The sequence below is a fragment of the Panthera leo genome, chromosome A1 (assembly GCF_018350215.1).
Source record: "Panthera leo isolate Ple1 chromosome A1, P.leo_Ple1_pat1.1, whole genome shotgun sequence".
Classification (NCBI taxonomy): Eukaryota; Metazoa; Chordata; class Mammalia; order Carnivora; family Felidae; genus Panthera; species Panthera leo.
The window spans coordinates 205,209,455-205,227,698 of record NC_056679.1 but is presented as its reverse complement, the minus strand read 5'-3'; the positions used below and the strand labels follow the sequence as shown (position 1 = coordinate 205,227,698).

At 42.6% G+C, this 18,244-nt stretch overlaps 1 protein-coding gene across 2 annotated transcripts in view; it reads right to left on the bottom strand.

Annotated features, from left to right (window-relative positions):
• OXCT1 (3-oxoacid CoA-transferase 1) overlaps positions 1-18,244 on the bottom strand; it is a 147,225-nt gene that overhangs the window by 114,520 nt on the left and 14,461 nt on the right. For both annotated transcript variants that reach the window (XM_042950990.1, XM_042950981.1), the window contains exons 4-5: positions 6,315-6,450; positions 2,607-2,756 (exon numbers count right to left, since the gene is read on the bottom strand). In XM_042950990.1, coding sequence (XP_042806924.1) covers positions 2,607-2,756; positions 6,315-6,450 — 286 coding nt within the window. The remainder of the gene's footprint in view (positions 1-2,606; positions 2,757-6,314; positions 6,451-18,244) is intronic.

The window sequence follows — 18,244 nt, the reverse complement described above, 5'->3', positions numbered from 1 at the left end:
TCATTCTTTAAGGTCACCAGGGCTCAATGCCCCCTCCTGTTACACCACCTCTTCTCAATGGGACAGTGCTGATCACTCCCCACTTTGTAAGATCTCCCTTGTCTTTCAAGTTGCCACACTCCCCTTGATTTTCTCTTCACAGACTAGATACTTTCCCCTTCTTTGCTTCTCTTTTCACTCTTCCCACCCTTCAAATGTAAAAGAGGTTTTCTCTACCTGCACTCCAGCCCTAGACACTCATCCAGTTCCACAGATTTAACTACTACACGCTGATGGCTCCAATCCCCTATCCCAGCTCTAAACCCTCCCCAAGCTAGAGACTACCGAGCAGCTTTTGCTGGAGCCTAAAGGACATGTCAAACGGACCCAGTCCCAGACAGGGCTCTTTGATCACCCCCGTACTTCGCCCATCTCAAAAAGCAGCAGGCTTGGTTCTTGTCTTTCCTCATAGCCCACAACCAATCCATTGGTAAATCCTACTAGCTCTGCCATCAACGTATGTCTGGATTCCAACCCCTTCCCCACAAGTTCCACCGTTTCAGCTCAGTCTAAACAACTTCCACTCCCACCTGGATGGATACAACAGTCTCTTAAGCTCTCTCACTGCTTCTGCTCTTGTACCCCTACCAGAAAACTACCCAGCAGCCACAGTGATGCTTCCAAAATGGAACTTGGACTACATTACTCTCCCACTTTGGAACCTCTCATTGCACTCAGTAAAACCGAAACTCACACGAGCTGGCTGCAGCCTCGTTTCAGCCTCCCATCCTACCACTCTCTGCCTCATTTATGCTGTTCTGGTCTCACTGTCCTGCTGTTCCACAAACTGGGCTATCCTGCCGCAGGACCTTGTCCTCTCTCCTCCTTCTGACCAGAGCACAACCCTATAATCCTCACCCGACTCATTCCCTTGTTTCATTTCTGTATCTACCAACTGTCACTTCCTCACAGAGGTTTCCCTGGACCCAATCTGGAACACAACCTCCCTGGCCACTGACCATTCTCTCTGCCCTTACACTACGGGATTTTTCTTCACAGCACTTTCGTCACTGACATTACGTGTTTGTTAATTCATTCCTTGTCAGTTCTTCCACTAGAGGGGGCCTGGGTCTAGATCATCGCCTTTTCTACCATACTTAGGCTAGTGCCAGGCAAAGAGTAGGACCTTAATAAATGTCACTGAACTAAGGCATTTACTCACCTCCTCTTTCTACCACAAGTAGGGGAAGTAAAGAGCTAACAAGAATCATTTCAAGAAATTATTTGTCACATTCCTAGATAATTGAGACAAAAGTACAAAACTATTAGGTTTGTGCACCTGACTCCAGGCCCAGGCATTCAGGACAGACTCTAGTCTATCCTATGTTTTCCTAAGGCGAGTTAATGCTGTAACTTCTAGCAAACTCTCAAAGTATTAACCCGATTTTTCTGAGCATCATTATCTACATCACTAAGATCCATTTTAATAATTAGACTCCTGTCTTACTTTGTCAAAAACTTTTTAAACCTTATTAGGTAGTAAAGGAGCAAGATAGAAAAAAAAAATGTTAATCAAAGCTTTGAGTCAATATAGGTCATTCTAAGCAGAAAGGCAAAGCTCCAGATGGAGGACACTGCTAGAGACAGTGAACAGCAAGGGGCATGTTCATGTCTGGACCTTTTATCTTCTCTCAAAAGAGAGAAGTGAACAGCAAGGGGCATGTTCATGTCTGACCTTTTATCTTCTCTCAAAATATGGAGGTGCAGAGCTAACATCCCTATAAGCAAAAAAAAAAAAAAAAAAAAAGTTTATAAAAATCACCGTAAGTGATAAGAGGTCCCTTGATTTACTAAGTTGTCACTTCCTTAGAGCTAAGCTCAGCATTTCTGCAACCTGTGTTCCTGCTTTTGAGCCATGTGGCCAGAGAGAAGCAAGAGGTACTGAAAATACAGTAATGGAATACCGGCCTGTGTAATTTTTAAAACTGGCTCAAATCTAAGTATCTCAAATTTCTGTATCTAGAGTTCCACTCTTTTCTAGTATGTGAGTGAAGCTACCTAGCGTACTCCATCCTACCCAGCACTGTAAATATAACTGAAGTACTCCATCAGCTCCGTATGTCCACTATACAAAATGAAGGATAAAGGAGCCGGTATAAATGTTCTATTATGTAATTACAACGGTCCCCTACTTTTCAATATTGCATGCAAACATACGATGTCTTTTTTTTTTTTTTTTAATTCCTTCATCCACAGTCGGTAGGGGCTTGAGCATGAAGAGTTTGCTATGATATATATCACACATCTACTCTATCTTCCACATACGCATAGTCAGAAGTTATAAATGCTCTTACATTTGTTAACACTTATCAGAAAACTAATCTTGGCTCACACATATAGATTACAGTTTCTTTTCTTCTCATTTATTTATTCTAGTTTCTCTATGTGATTTTAATTACTAGAGGATGCTCAGTTTTAGCTAGAAATGTTACCTAGCATATTCACAAAAATGAAGGACAGTGTCTTCTCACACTGAAGTGATTGAATCCTTATCTACCCACTAAGTCCAGTTGGAATCCTACACTGAAAGAGAGTCCCAGCGCTACCTGGACCAGCGTCCTTCTTACCTCTCTTGGCTTACTGGCAATGGCAATGCTGCCATCCTTGTTGTATTTGATCGGTGACCCTCCTTGTTGCACCAGGGTCCCATACCCGGTGCTGGTGTAAAATGCAGGAACTCCAGCCCCACCTGCACGAATCCGCTCTGCAAGCGTGCCCTACAAGTGAGCAATCAGCACACCATAAAAAGTTCATTAAGCACACTTCTGTATGTGGATACAGAAACACGTACAGACATGGTTCCTCTCTCTAGAAGTTTATCATTCTAAATCGGACCGAGCATTGTATATTGCTGTATTTCACGAACACTGTATGCTACATTAATTTAAAACAAGTACTGCACCTCTAGACAACAATCTCTCAATTCTTTTTTTTTTTTTAACGTTTATTCATTTTTGAGAGACAGCGTGAGTGGGGGAGGGGCAGAGAGAGAGGGAGACAAAATCCGCAGCAGGCTCCAGGCTCTGAGCTGTCAGCACAAAGCCTGACGCGGAGCTTGAACTCACAGATGGCGAGATCATGACCTGAGCCCAAGTCGGACACTCAACCGACTGAGCCACCCAGGTGCCCCAAGAATCTCTCAATTCTTAACCCACATTCAAATGTAACTGCTTGTTTGTATAACCAGGATCTCAGCTTTCTGGCGCCCACTGCTCTCCTGACATCATAATCTGTATCAGTCTATCTGTAAAATCAATATTTAAGCCTGAAGTATATAATTTATATTTATTGAAAAACATGTATTTAAATGTTGTGTTTTACTGTGTGCCATATGTAGGTATAGCCTGAATCTTATCATTGATAACAATGCCATTATTATATAATAATATGTTCACTTTGTTTTATTCCAAAACATTCTTATAAGCATTTCATCTAACACATTATCTAATGAAGAAAAAATCCGAAGTTAAGCAAAGATTATACAACATATAGGTAATTTGTTGGTTTTTCTGTTTGTTTGTTTTATTTATTTTTGAGAGAGAGAGGGAGACAGCAAGCAGGGGAGGGGCAGAGAGAGAGGAAAACGGAGGATCTGAAATGAGTTCTGTGCTGACAACACAGAGACCAATGTGGGGCTCGAAATCACGAACTATGAGATCATGACCTGAGCCCAAGTCGGACACTTAACTGACTGAGCCACCCACATGCCCTAGTAATTTGGTTTTTAAAAGCTAAGAGTACTTTAAATTCTATCTCCGGGTAGAAACAGCTGTATGCAAAGTTTCTTGTACCCTCTTTTGATCATCTTTATCACATTCCCAGGTACCAGAGATTTAAACCTGATTTCCCTAGCTCCCTCCTTCCCCCAACTACTTTTCCACCCAATTTTCCCCACAGGGGAACAACTCTGGCCCTGAATATTTCCTGATACCCTCCCTAACACTGAAACCTATTGTTATGGTCTAGCTACATCATATTCATGCTAGATAACTGACTGGCCATTCAGTAGTAAGAATTGATTTAGGTATTAATGACAATATGTTAATACAGAAAACAAATTTCTACTTTATCTGTGAAAACAATTTCTACTTTAGCTGGGGCCTTCAAATACTAAACTCAAAGCAGGCACTAAAAGTTGGGACTTCAGACATTGAGTCATTGAAGTAGGTGGGATAATCTGGGGAAGGCAGGATTTGAGGCATAACTGAAAATCTTCCAGATAACTGTTTCTCTATTCCATTTAATGGACAGAGATAACTCCATTTTGTTTTAAGTTAATAACATTCACAAAATTAAACCATCAAAACAACCATAATAACAGCCCCTAGCATAAAATATTTTTTATGTCCACCCTTCTTGAATACCTTTATTCCTTCTCTCTGTCCATCTGGGCAAGAGCCTAAAAGTGGACAATTTCTACATACAGGCTCTCTGCAGGTACCGCCAGACCCCTGCATCCAAACCCCGAAGGGAGTCCTCACCCCTACCACTTTATCAACGCTTCTCTGGCTCACAGGCTGCAAAAAAAGATGCCAGAGCCGATGTCTGTGTACCTGGCACAAAGTGGGCAGAGAGACACCGACCTCTTTCAGCTTAAAGAATATAAAAGAAATACTAAGGAACACCCATGTACATGCCCTCTGACAAAATAAGGGGTAATGCAAAAGATAAAAGAAGTAACTGAAATTATTTTCAAGGGCTCCACAACCCAGAGGAAAAGGGATCTCAACCTACAACGTGAAGAGGAAAAGTATATGCTATCGACTGAATTGTGTCCACCGCAAATGTGTATGTTGAAGCCCTAACCCCCATGTGACTGTATCTGGAGACACGGCCTTTATGGAGGTCATTAAGGTTAAATGAAGTCATAAGGATAGCGCCCTGATCCAACAGTATTAGTGTCTTTATAATAAGAGAGCCCAGAGTCCTCATTTGCAAGTGTGCGTCCTCTGTCTCTCCCCGCCCTCCTCCCCTCTACCAAGAATCACATCAGCCTGTACCTTGATCTTGTACTTCCCACCTGCCAGAACAATGAGAAATCACTTTCTCTTGCATGAGCCACCTAGTTTGTTACAGCAGTGCAAGCAGACTAAGACAGGATACCTTTTGTTATTTTCATTTTAAAGGAAAACCAGATAAACGCCAGGCACAGTGGGAGGCTGTGACAAACACCGCTCCCAACAACACTGCAGAGTGACAGAGCATGACCCGCGTAATGTTGTATAGCCTCAGGTACAAGACGGTTCTCCCCTGCATTGCTGTCTCTAGACAAGCATATACTGAGAGTTAATTATTGATTTTTTTAATTCTGCTAGATCACATCATTACCAATGTAGTGAAGTTAGCGGTAATAATGATTCTGTTGACAAAAATAAAGCAGAGTGGTGGGTTCAATTTCAGAGATGAAGGCAGATGATGTCAAATTAGAAGACAAGTGCCTAGGGGCACCTGGGTGGCTCAGTCGGTTAAGTGTCCAACTTTGGCTCAGGTCATGATGTTGAGGTTTGTGGGTTTGGGCCCCACATTGAGCTCTGTGCTGATGCTGCAGAGCCTGCTTGGGATTCTCGCTCTCTCCCTCTATCTGCCCCTCCCCGACCCACGCTTTGTCTCTCAAAATAAATAAACTTAAAAAAAAAGATGACAAATGCATATGTAACCTGTAGAGCCCTGTTTTACCCAAATGACTTCAAAAAGTTTCCTCTATGACAAACTCTTCAAGCAGTTAAGACGTAGTGTAAGAAGGGAGTGGAGACTTGCCAGATTAACTGCAGTAACTGGCTTGTTTGGTAATTGACATCAATTCCCTGGAGACCCAGGCCCTGATTCCAGCACTTATTCTGGGACACACCCAGTTCTACCCTCCATGGGCTCCACTTTCCTGATGTCTCAGCAAGAACATATTCCTCACAGATTTCTCATTCTATGATTCACAGGAACGGACTCTCAGGACAATCCCCCAGCATCTCGGCAAGTCCTACTGCAGGCTTCCAGCACAATGTAGATCATAGGGCTGAACTTAAAAATTTATCCTGGAGCCTAGATATTTTTACTAGAAATACCTCCTTTTTTTTTTTTTTTTTTTTTTTTTCCGTGCACAGCAACAGAAAGTAATAGTCTAGACATCAACAGGTGTGACCTACAAACAAACTTCCTTGGTCTGGCAAAACTGAATCCTCTCTGCCTTACCTCTCTTGCAAAGGAAAATTCCCAAAGGGGAAAAGGTAAATTTTAAAATAAGTTACTGCTGTGTAAGAGAAGCAGAAAAATCTTCTTACCTGAGGTGTCAGCTCTACTTCTAATTCACCACTCAAGTACTGTCGTTCAAATTCTGCATTTTCTCCAACGTACGAAGACACCATGCGTTTTATCTGCTTGGATCGGAGTAAAAGGCCCAAGCCAAAGTTGTCAACCCTAGAAGAAAAATGCAAGCAGCTTGCAATCAAAGGAATATCAGAGAGAACACTAATATCCCAGACTTCACAAACATGAAATGTTATTAAGTTAAAGGATTCCCTCCTGCCGGGCATTTAACGCATATTCTCTCAGTCCCCCACCACCCAAAGAACCTTGCAAGGTAGCTATTCTTTTCTTATTTTACAGCTGAGGAAACGAAAGCTCTAAGCCTTTAAGTGATTTCTGGCAAGATCTTGGGTGACACAGCCAGTATCCAAAGCCACACCAATCCTACAAGTCTACCCTGCACCTTTCATTCTTCCCACTGCTGCAAAGTGATGCCAGGGTGGAAGACAAGCAGAGATGAGTTGGATCTTGCCTCACACTTTGAAGGCAAATGTAAAAGAAAAGCAATGCCACGCACCTGATCGGCACTAGCTCCAAATGGAGAAATTCATTCTGTCCTAAAAAGCGAGCAAGGCATTCTCATATTTTTTTTTTAATTTTTTTTTTTAACGTTTATTTATTTTTGAGACAGAGAGAGACAGAGCATGAACGGGGGAGGGTCACAGAGAGAAGGAGACACAGAATCTGAAACAGGCTCCAGGCTCTGAGCTGTCAGCACCGAGCGTGATGCGGGGCTCGAACCCACGGACCGTGAGACCATGACCTGAGCCGAAGTCGGACGCTTAACCGACTGAGCCACCCAGGCGCCCCAAGGTATTCTCATATTTAAAAGAAAGAAGAACAGCATATTCTTGAAATTTGGACCCAAATTATAAATAACTATGAACATTTTCCCTATACCACAGATATTTAGGTCAAGAAGATTTAAACACTTAAACATTTTTAACAACAATAACAAAAAAATCAGGAAATTAATCACAAACCAGTGAAAAGATTATAGGCAGCAAGAATAATGCTGTTATCCGTTAGCTAGTAAGTTTTATATAATATAGTTTAATATTTCTATTAAGGTTAGAGTTCAGGGGTGTCTGGGTGGCTCCGTGGCTTAAGCGTCTGACTTTGGCTCAGGTCATGATTTCACAGTTCGCAAGTTGGAGCCCTGCATTGGGCTCTCTGCTGTCAGCACAGACCCCGCTTCAGATCCTCTGTCCCCCTCTCTCTCTGCCCCTCCCCTGCTCATTCTCTCTCTCTCAAAATAAATAAATAAACTAAAAAAAAAATATTTCTAAGGTTGGAGTTCAATTTATTCTCTTTTAAATTTTATTTAAGACTTTATCTTTTTTAGCGCAGTATTAGGTTTATAACTACACTGAGAGGAAGGTACAGAGATTTCCCAAATACCCTTGACCCCACACATGCATAGCCTACCCTATTATGAACATCACTCACCAGAGTGGTACATTTAGTTACCACATATGAGCCTATAATTGACACTGGAGTACAATTTCTTCTTAGAAATGGTGCGTATAGTATTGGCTTTTTCATTAAGTGAAGGTCTCTAAGTTTATGCCTTTCTTATTTATGTCTATTCTTTTTCAAAACAAAATACATCTAGAATTTCAAGCAAAGTCAATGTGACGAGACAGATTAATAACCGAATGAATACTTTCCTGTTTTTAGTCACCTTATCCCTCTCTTTAAGTGTTTCAAAACTGCTCTAACCACTAGATAAACATTTCTAAGATAATGAAGAATGCTTAAACTTAAGCTATAAAACTATTTTTATAAGAACTATGGTAAAAACCACAATGAGAACCACTGTAAACATGAAAGAATGGCTAAATTTAAAAAAAGGAAATACCAAGTGTTGGAAAGAATGTGAAACACCCAGAACTCTCACATATGAGGAGGGGAATGTAAACTGATCCAACCACTTTTTTTTTTTTTTTTAAGTTGATTTATTTATTTTGAGAGAGAGAAAGAGAAAGATATTGCAGGCAGGGAAGGGGCAGAGAGAGGGAGAGACAGAATCCCAAGCAGGCTCCATGCTGTCAGTACAGAGCCTGACATAGGGCTTGACCTCACAAACCGTGAGATCATGACCTGAACAGAGATCAAGTGTCGGGCGCTTAACCAACTGAGCCACTCAGGCGTCCCCCAACCTCTTTTGAAAAATTATTAGCAGTTTCTATTAATGTTGGACATAGGGATATGCTATGTCAGCAATTCCCCTCCTGGGTCTATATCCAACAGCAATGCACACTTACGTTCATCAAACAACAAAAACAGTAGCACTGTTCCTGATGGCCAAAAAACTGGAGCCTCCTCAATATTACCCAACAGCAGAACAGACAAACTGTGGTATCGCCACATGTTGGAATGCCACACAGCAAGGAGAATGAATCATCTACAACCCCTGGCAACAATGGATGGCTCTCACAGATAGACAAAATGTCAAGCAAAAGAACCACAAAAGAGTACTTACTGCATTATTCCTTCTATATGAAGTTCAAAGTCAGACAAAACTAATGTATAAGATCAGAAGTACGATAACGGTTAAGTTCAGTGGTGGGAAAGGAAGTGACTAGAAGAAGCATGAGGAGGGCTTTCTGGTATACTGGTCATGTTCCATGTAAAGAAGCTGGGGGTTGGTTACATGGGTCTGCAGCCTATAAAAATTTTTCAAACTTTACACCTGTGATATAAGCACTTTTCTACGTTACTCTGTATTATGCTACAATAAAGCCACTTTAAAGAACGAATATCGTGAGGGAGTTCCGGAAGATGGCGGCGTAGGAGGACGCAGGGCTCACAGCGCGTCCTGCCGATCACTTAGATTCCACCTACACCTGCTTAAAGAACCCAGAAAACCGCCAGAGGAGTAGCAGAAGGGAGTCTCCAGAGTCAAGCGCAGACCAGAGGCCCACGGAAGAGGGTAGGAAGGGCGGCGAGGCGGTGCGCGCTCCACGGACTGGCGGGAGGGAGCCAGGGCGGAGGGGCGGCTCGCTGGCCAAGCAGAGCCCCCGAGTCTGGCTGGCAAAAGCGGAGGGGCCGGACGGACTGTGTTCCGACAGCAAGCGCGACTTAGCGTCTGGGAGGTCAGAAGTTAACAGCTCTGCTCGGAAAGCGGGAAGGCTGGAGGACAAAGGGAGGGAGAGCTGCTGAGCCCCCCGACGGCAGAGCTCAGCTTGGCGGGGAACAAAGGCGCTCACCAGCGCCATCTCCCCCGCCCATCCCCCAGCCAAAATCCCAAAGGGAACCAGTTCCTGCCAGGGAACTTGCTCGCTCCGCGCAAACACCCAACTCTGTGCTTCTGCGGAGCCAAACCTCCGGCAGCGGATCTGACTCCCTCCCGCTGCCACAGGGCTCCTCCTGAAGTGGATCACCTAAGGAGAAGTGAGCTAAGCCTGCCCCTCCAGCCCCCGTGCACCTTGCCTACCCACCCCAGCTAATACGCCAGATCCCCAGCAACACAAGCCTGGCAGTGTGCGAGTAGCCCAGACGGGACACGCCACCCCACAGTGAATCCCGCCCCTAGGAGAGGGGAAGAGAAGGCACACACCAGTCTGACTGTGGCCCCAGCAGTGGGCTGGGGGCAGACATCGGGTCGGACTGCGGCCCCGCCCACTAACTCCAGTTATACACCACAGCACAGGGGAAGTGCACTGCAGGTCCTCACCACGCCAGGGACTCTCCAAAATGACCAAACGGAAGAATTCCCCTCAGAAGAATCTCCAGGAAATAACAACAGCTAATGAACTGATCAAAAAGGATTTAAATAATATAACAGAAAGTGAATTTAGAATAATAGTCATAAAATTAATCGCTGGGCTTGAAAACAGTATACAGGACAGCAGAGAATCTCTTGCCACAAAGATCGAGGGACTAAGGAACAGTCACAAGGAGCTGAAAAACGCTTTAAACGAATTGCAAAACAAAATGGAATCCACGATGGCTCGGCTTGAAGAGGCAGAGGAGAGAATAGGTGAACTAGAAGATAAAGTTATGGAGAAAGAGGAAGCTGAAAGAAAGAGAGATTAAAAAATCCAGGAGTATGAGGGGAAAATTAGAGAACTAAGTGATACACTAAAAAAAAATAATATACGCATAATTGGTATCCCAGAGGAGGAAGAGAGAGGGAAGGGTGCTGAAGGGGTACTTGAACAAATTATAGCTGAGAACTTCCCTGAACTGGGGAAGGAAAAAGGCATTGAAATCCAAGAGGCACAGAGAACTCCCTTCAGACGTAACTTGAATCGATCTTCTGCACGACATATCATAGTGAAACTGGCAAAATACAAGGATAAAGAGAAAATTCTGAAAGCAGCAAGGGATAAACGTGCCCTCACATATAAAGGGAGACCTATAAGACTCGTGACTGATCTCTCCTTTGAAACTTGGCAGGCCAGAAAGGCTTGGCACGATATCTACAGTGTGCTAAACAGAAAAAATATGCAGCCGAGAATCCTTTATCCAGCAAGTCTGTCATTTAGAATAGAAGGAGAGATAAAGGTCTTCCCAAACAAACAAAAACTGAAGGAATTTGTCACCACGAAACCAGCCCTACAAGAGATCCTAAGGGGGATCCTGTGAGACAAAGTACCAGAGACATCACTACAAGCATAAAACATACAGACATCACAATGACTCTAAACCCATATCTTTCTATAATAACACTGAATGTAAATGGATTAAATGCGCCAACTAAAAGACATAGGGTATCAGAATGGATAAAAAAACAAGACCCATCTATTTGCTGTCTACAAGAGACTCATTTTAGATCTGAGGACACCTTTAGATTGAGAGTGAGGGGATGGAGAACTATCTATCATGCTCCTGGAAGCCAAAAGAAAGCTGGAGTAGCCATACTTATATCAGACAAACTAGACTTTAAATTAAAGGCTGTAACAAGAGATGAAGAAGGGCATTATATAATAATCACAGGGTCTATCCACCAGGAAGAGCTAACTATTATAAATGTCTATGCGCCAAATACCCGAGCCCCCAGATATATAAAACAATTACTCATAAACATAAGCAACCTTATTGATAAGAATGTGGTCATTGCAGGGGACTTTAACACCCCACTTACAGAAATGGATAGATCATCTAGACACACAGTCAATAAAGAAACAAGGGCCCTGAATGATACATTGGATCAGATGGACTTGACAGATATATTTAGAACTCTGCATCCCAAAGCAACAGAATATACTTTCTTCTCGAGTGCACATGGAACATTCTCCAAGATAGATCATATACTGGGTCACAAAACAGCCCTTCATAAGTTTACAAGAATTGAAATTATACCATGCATACTTTCAGACCACAATGCTATGAAGCTTGAAATCAACCACAGGAAAAAGTCTGGAAAACCTCCAAAAGCATGGAGGTTAAAGAACACCCTACTAACGAATGAGTGGGTCAACCAGGCAATTAGAGAAGAAATTAAAACATATATGGAAACAAACGAAAATGAAAATACAACAATCCAAACGCTTTGGGATGCAGCGAAGGCAGTCCTGAGAGGAAAATACATTGCAATCCAGGCCTATCTCAAGAAACAAGAAAAATCCCAAATACAAAATCTAACAGCACACCTAAAGGAAATAGAAGCAGAACAGCAAAGGCAGCCTAAACCCAGCAGAAGAAGAGAAATAATAAAGATCAGAGCAGAAATAAACAATATAGAATCTAAAAAAACTGTAGAGCAGATCAACGAAACCAAGAGTTGGTTTTTTGAAAAAATAAACAAAATTGACAAACCTCTAGCCAGGCTTCTCAAAAAGAAAAGGGAGATGACCCAAATAGATAAAATCATGAATGAAAATGGAATGATTACAACCAATCCCTCAGAGATACAAACAATTATCAGGGAATACTATGAAAAATTATATGCCAGCAAATTGGACAACCTGGAAGAAATGGACAAATTTCTAAACACCCACACTCTTCCAAAACTCAATCAGGAGGAAATAGAAAGCTTGAACAGACCCATAACCAGCGAAGAAATTGAATCGGTTATCAAAAATCTCCCAACAAATAAGAGTCCAGAACCAGATGGCTTCCCAGGGGAGTTCTACAAGACATTTAAAGCAGAGATAATACCTATCCTTCTCAAGCTATTCCAAGAAATAGAAAGGGAAGGAAAACTTCCAGACTCATTCTATGAAGCCAGTATTACTTTGATTCCTAAACCAGACAGAGACCCAGTAAAAAAAGAGAACTACAGGCCAATATCCCTGATGAATATGGATGCAAAAATTCTTAATAAGATACTAGCAAATCGAATTCAACAGCATATAAAAAGAATTATTCACCATGATCAAGTGGGATTCATTCCTGGGATGCAGGGCTGGTTCAACATTCGCAAATCGATCAACGTGATACATCACATTAACAAAAAAAAAGAGAAGAACCATATGATCCTGTCAATCGATGCAGAAAAGGCCTTTGACAAAATCCAGCACCCTTTCTTAATAAAAACCCTTGAGAAAGTCGGGATAGAAGGAACATACTTAAAGATCATAAAGGCCATTTATGAAAAGCCCACAGCTAACATCATCCTCAACGGGGAAAAACTGAGAGCTTTTTCCCTGAGATCAGGAACACGACAGGGATGCCCACTGTCACCGCTGCTGTTTAATATAGTGCTGGAAGTTCTAGCATCAGCAATCAGACAACAAAAGGAAATCAAAGGCATCAAAATTGGCAAAGATGAAGTCAAGCTTTCGCTTTTTGCAGATGACATGATATTATACATGGAAAATCCGATAGACTCCACCAAAAGTCTGCTAGAACTGATACATGAATTCAGCAAAGTTGCAGGATACAAAATCAATGTGCAGAAATCAGTTGCATTCTTATACACTAACAATGAAGCAACAGAAAGACAAATGAAGAAACTGATCCCATTCACAATTGCACCAAGAAGCATAAAATACCTAGGAATCAATCTAACCAAAGATGTAAAAGATCTGTATGCTGAAAACTATAGAAAGCTTATGCAGGTAATTGAAGAAGATATAAAGAAATGGAAAGACATTCCCTGCTCATGGATTGGAAGAATAAATATTGTCAAAATGTCAATACTACCCAAAGCTATCTACACATTCAATGCAATCCCAATCAAAATTGCACCAGCATTCTTCTCGAAACTAGAACAAGCAATCCTAAAATTCATATGGAACCACAAAAGGCCCCGAATAGCCAAAGTAATTTTGAAGAAGAAGACCAAAGCAGGAGGCATCACAATCCCAGACTTTAGCCTCTACTACAAAGCTGTCATCATCAAGACAGCATGGTATTGGCATAAAAACAGACACATAGACCAATGGAATAGAATAGAAACCCCAGAACTAGACCCACAAACGTATGGCCAACTCATCTTTGACAAAGCAGGAAAGAACATCCAATGGAAAAAAGACAGTCTCTTTAACAAATGGTGCTGGGAGAACTGGACAGCAACATGCAGAAGGTTGAAACTAGACCACTTTCTCACACCATTCACAAAAATAAACTCAAAATGGATAAAGGACCTGAATGTGAGACAGGAAACCATCAAAACCTTAGAGGAGAAAGCAGGAAAAGACCTCTCTGACCTCAGCCGTAGCAATCTCTTACTCGGCACATCCCCAAAGGCAAGGAAATTAAAAGCAAAAGTGAATTACTGGGACCTTATGAAGATAAAAAGCTTCTGCACAGCAAAGGAAACAACCAACAAAACTAAAAGGCAACCAACGGAATGGGAAAAGATATTTGCAAATGACACAACGGACAAAGGGCTAGTATCCAAAATCTATAAAGAGCTCATCAAACTCCACACCCGAAAAACAAATAACCCAGTGAAGAAATGGGCAGAAAACATGAATAGACACTTCTCTAAAGAAGACATCCGGATGGCCAACAGGCACATGAAAAGATGTTCAACGTCGCTCCTTATCAGGGAAATACAAATCAAAACCACACTCAGATACCACCTCACGCCAGTCAGAGTGGCCAAAATGAAGAAATCAGGAGACTATAGATGCTGGAGAGGATGTGGAGAAACAGGAACCCTCTTGCACTGTTGGTGGGAATGCAAATTGGTGCAGCCGCTCTGGAAAGCAGTGGGAGGTTCCTCAGAAAATTAAAAATAGACCTACCCTATGACCCAGCAATAGCACTGCTAGGAATTTATCCAAGGGATACAGGAGTACTGATGCATAGGGGCACCTGTACCCCAATGTTTATAGCGGCACTCTCAACAATAGCCAAATTATGGAAAGAGCCTAAATGTCCATCAACTGATGAATGGATAAAGAAATTGTGGTTTATATACACAATGGAATACTACGTGGCAATGAGAAAAAATGAAATATGGCCTTTTGTAGCAACATGGATGGAACTGGAGAGTGTGATGCTAAGTGAAATAAGCCATACAGAGAAAGACAGATACCATATGGTTTCACTCTTATGTGGATCCTGAGAAACATAACAGAAACCCATGGGGGAGGGGAAGGAAAAAAAAAAAAAAAAAAAAAGAGGTTAGAGTGGGAGAGAGCCAAAGCATAAGAGACTGTTAAAAACTGAGAACAAACTGAGGGTTGATGGGGGGTGGGAGGGAGGGCAGGGTGGGAGGGAGGGCAGGGTGGGTGATGGGTATTGAGGAGGGCACCTTTTGGGATGAGCACTGGGTGTTGTATGGAAACCAATTTGACAGTAAATTTCATATATTAAAAAAAAAAAAAAAAAAAAAAAAGAACGAATATCGTGATAAAGCCAGAGTTCCTCCCAGAAACAGAAGACTTCATTCATGATCTCTCCCTCCTAATCCCCTTAGTGCTCCGATGGCCTCTCCCCTATGGAGCGTGGGTCTTCTACGTGGCTCACTCATCCAACAGTCATTTACCAAGTTGTTCCTGCACCCCAGGGCTATGTGGGTCCTGGGCCAGGGGAAATTCTAAGATATCAAGAAATAAACAAGTAACCCTATGATTACAATAGAGGGAGAGATATGCTAAGAGAGGTCTACATCAAGTGTGATGAGAACACTGAAGGTCACCCAACAGAGAGGAGTAAGAGGTCAGAATAAGCTTACGGAAAGTGACGCTGGAACAGACTTGAAGAAAAAAGTCTTTGAGAGAGGAGTAGAGGTGTGGAAGCGATGAGCCAAAGAGGCAGATGGGCAGCTTTGCAAAGGTGCACAGTGGTGTGACTGGCTGCATGCTGAACGCGACCGCAGTATGGATCGAAAGCGGAAGTGAGCAAGAGAGGTGCATGGCAGGCCAGCTTGTGACCTGTCACATGAGTCACACCAAGGAATTAGGATTGCATCCTGAAGGAGATGGGAGACCTTGTGAATAATTTTCAGTGGAAAGTGACAGGGTATACAATCAGAGAGGTTCAGTGCTTTAAAAAAACAAAAAACAAACAAACAAAAAAAGGCAGGGAGATCAGTTAAAAGGCTTGAAATAATCCAAACAAGCAAAGACGGGGTTCTGAACTAAGGTAGCAACAACAGAAGTGGAGAAAAAGAGACAAATCAAGGGATAATTAGGGTAAAATCACTCACAGACTTGGTGTAGATACAGACCCACCCCAGAATTCTGACTCTGGCAATGGAACATAGTGGGAGAATGCACTGGTGTGAAATTAGTCTACTGATCCCTAGTGACATCCCCTTGTTTGACTAGGACAGGGATAAGTACGTATGGTTCCTTGTGTGACAAACCACTGACGTTTCTTCTAACAACCTCCTTTTCTCCCACCTCCACTTCACTCACCCATCCCCCCACTCCTCATGCTCACAAGTGCCCATCCTGCTCAGCTGACTCCTAATTCTCAGCATGTTGCATTTCCAAGCCTCTAACCTCCACCAGGCAGCCCGGACACACTGAATTCCTCAAAGTAGTCCAAGTAACCATTTGCTAAACGTGTTTACAGTTCTAGCCTCCAGTAATGAATCTGATAACATTTCTGATGCACCAGGAGCATAAAAGAATAGTTACGTGATTTATCCTCGCTTGATTCAAAAGAAAACTAAAGCCTCAAGAAGTATTTTCAAGAGTGTACTTTTGAGATACGGAGCCAATCCCCTCAAGACTAATAATGTGATTGGCACTAGGGGGCGCCAATCACCTCAGATTCCCTGTCTTGGAAAGGTAGTTCTTCCCCACACTCACACACAATGCATTCTCCCTGTTTGCCCCCTAATACCTAACTGGGCCTTCACTTCTTCAGGTTAATAATTCCATTCCCCTACATTCAGTTCCACCTGCAGCCTGCCCCATCCTAACAGATCTTCTGTACAAAAGTAATGACCTGTCACTTCTCTTTCATACTCTACATCAACTACATTGGAAAATCCTGACTCTACTTTCAAATCCCATCCAGAATCCAAGCATTTCCCACTTCCTCCTCCATGACCTGCACCATCTGCTGTCTCAATCCTGCAGCAACCTTCCCTGCTTCTACCCCCGCACCCTGTAATCCACTCACAAAATGGTGACCAAAAACATAACTATAAAAACAAAGTATGTCAGATCACATTACTGCTCCGTCTTAAATGCTGCAATGGCATTCATGTATTTATGTGAAAGCAGAGATCTCTAGAGTGGCCTGCAAGGCCTCGTAAGATGGGATGCCCTTTAGTCTCAGACCTCATTCCACCCATTTCCTTCTTGCTCCCTTTTCTTCTGCTGACCTCCTCACTATCCCTCAAAACCCCAGGCATACTGCCCAAGGCCTTTGTGCTGGCCTTTCCCTGACTCACAAACTCCTCCCCAGGTAACACAAGGTTCCCCCCTCACTTCTTTCAAGTCTCTGGTCAACTGTCACCTCAATGAGTCCCTCCCTTGGTTTTGTTTTGTTTTAATTTTTAAATGTTTATTTATTTTGAGAGAAAGAAAAGGGAGAGGGTTAGCGGGGAAGGAGCAGAGAAATGGGGAGAGAGAGAGAATCCCAAGCAGCCTCTGCATTATCAACACGGAGCCAGAAATGGGACTCAAACTCGGAGCCCAAACCAAGAGTCTGATGACATTTAACTGATTTAATCGGTTTAACCGACACAACCACCCAGGTGCTGTTGATTGCCTGATTTTATACTGAAAACTGCAGATCTGTTTTCACGCTCCCAGTCCCCCTTTCTTGCTCTTTTTCTTTTTTTTCCCCACAGCACTATAACCTTCTAACATACTGGAAAATTTGCTTGTTTGTTATGTTTCCTATTTATTGTCTGCCTCTCCCCATTGGCATGTAAGGTCCACAAATGCAGGGAACTTGGTGTCTCATTCACTGTTGTACTCCCAAGCACCTGAAAGCCAATGCAACACACAGAAGGTACTACATAGACACAGAATGTTTACTGAAGAAATTTATTGCTTGATTTCACTTTCCCCCTCCTTACTAGCTCATCTCTAATAAAAATGAAAATCACCAAGTCCTTATGCTGGATTATTTTCTATATGCCTGTCCAGACCCATTCTCTGATCTCCTGCCTTCCCTGTGCCAGGATGGCTGACTCTAGACTGAATCAGGGGGCTAACCTGCCCTCTGGCTTCTGACCAGGTAAGAAGAGAAGGATATCGGGATTTATATTACCCCGACTCTCCCTGGCAAGCTGCAGCACATTGGATAGCCGTCTCCATAAAGCTTTCTCCCAGGTCCTGGCAGCCCCTTCCCCTCATTCTTCAGGCCTAAGGCTGGTGGTAACAGTTCTTCTGTTATTAACTCCAGGGAAATTCAATACTCATGTCGCTTTCCCTCAACCTTAACCTCTCCTTTAGAGAGAGTCCCTTTGGTAAACTCTCTTCAATTACCCAGTATCAGAGCACCATCGATATCCCCTGGAGCCCTCTCTAAATAAAGTTGTAACAATAAAATAATCCATGAAGGTGAATATAGTCCATTTGCTTTCTGTAGTTTT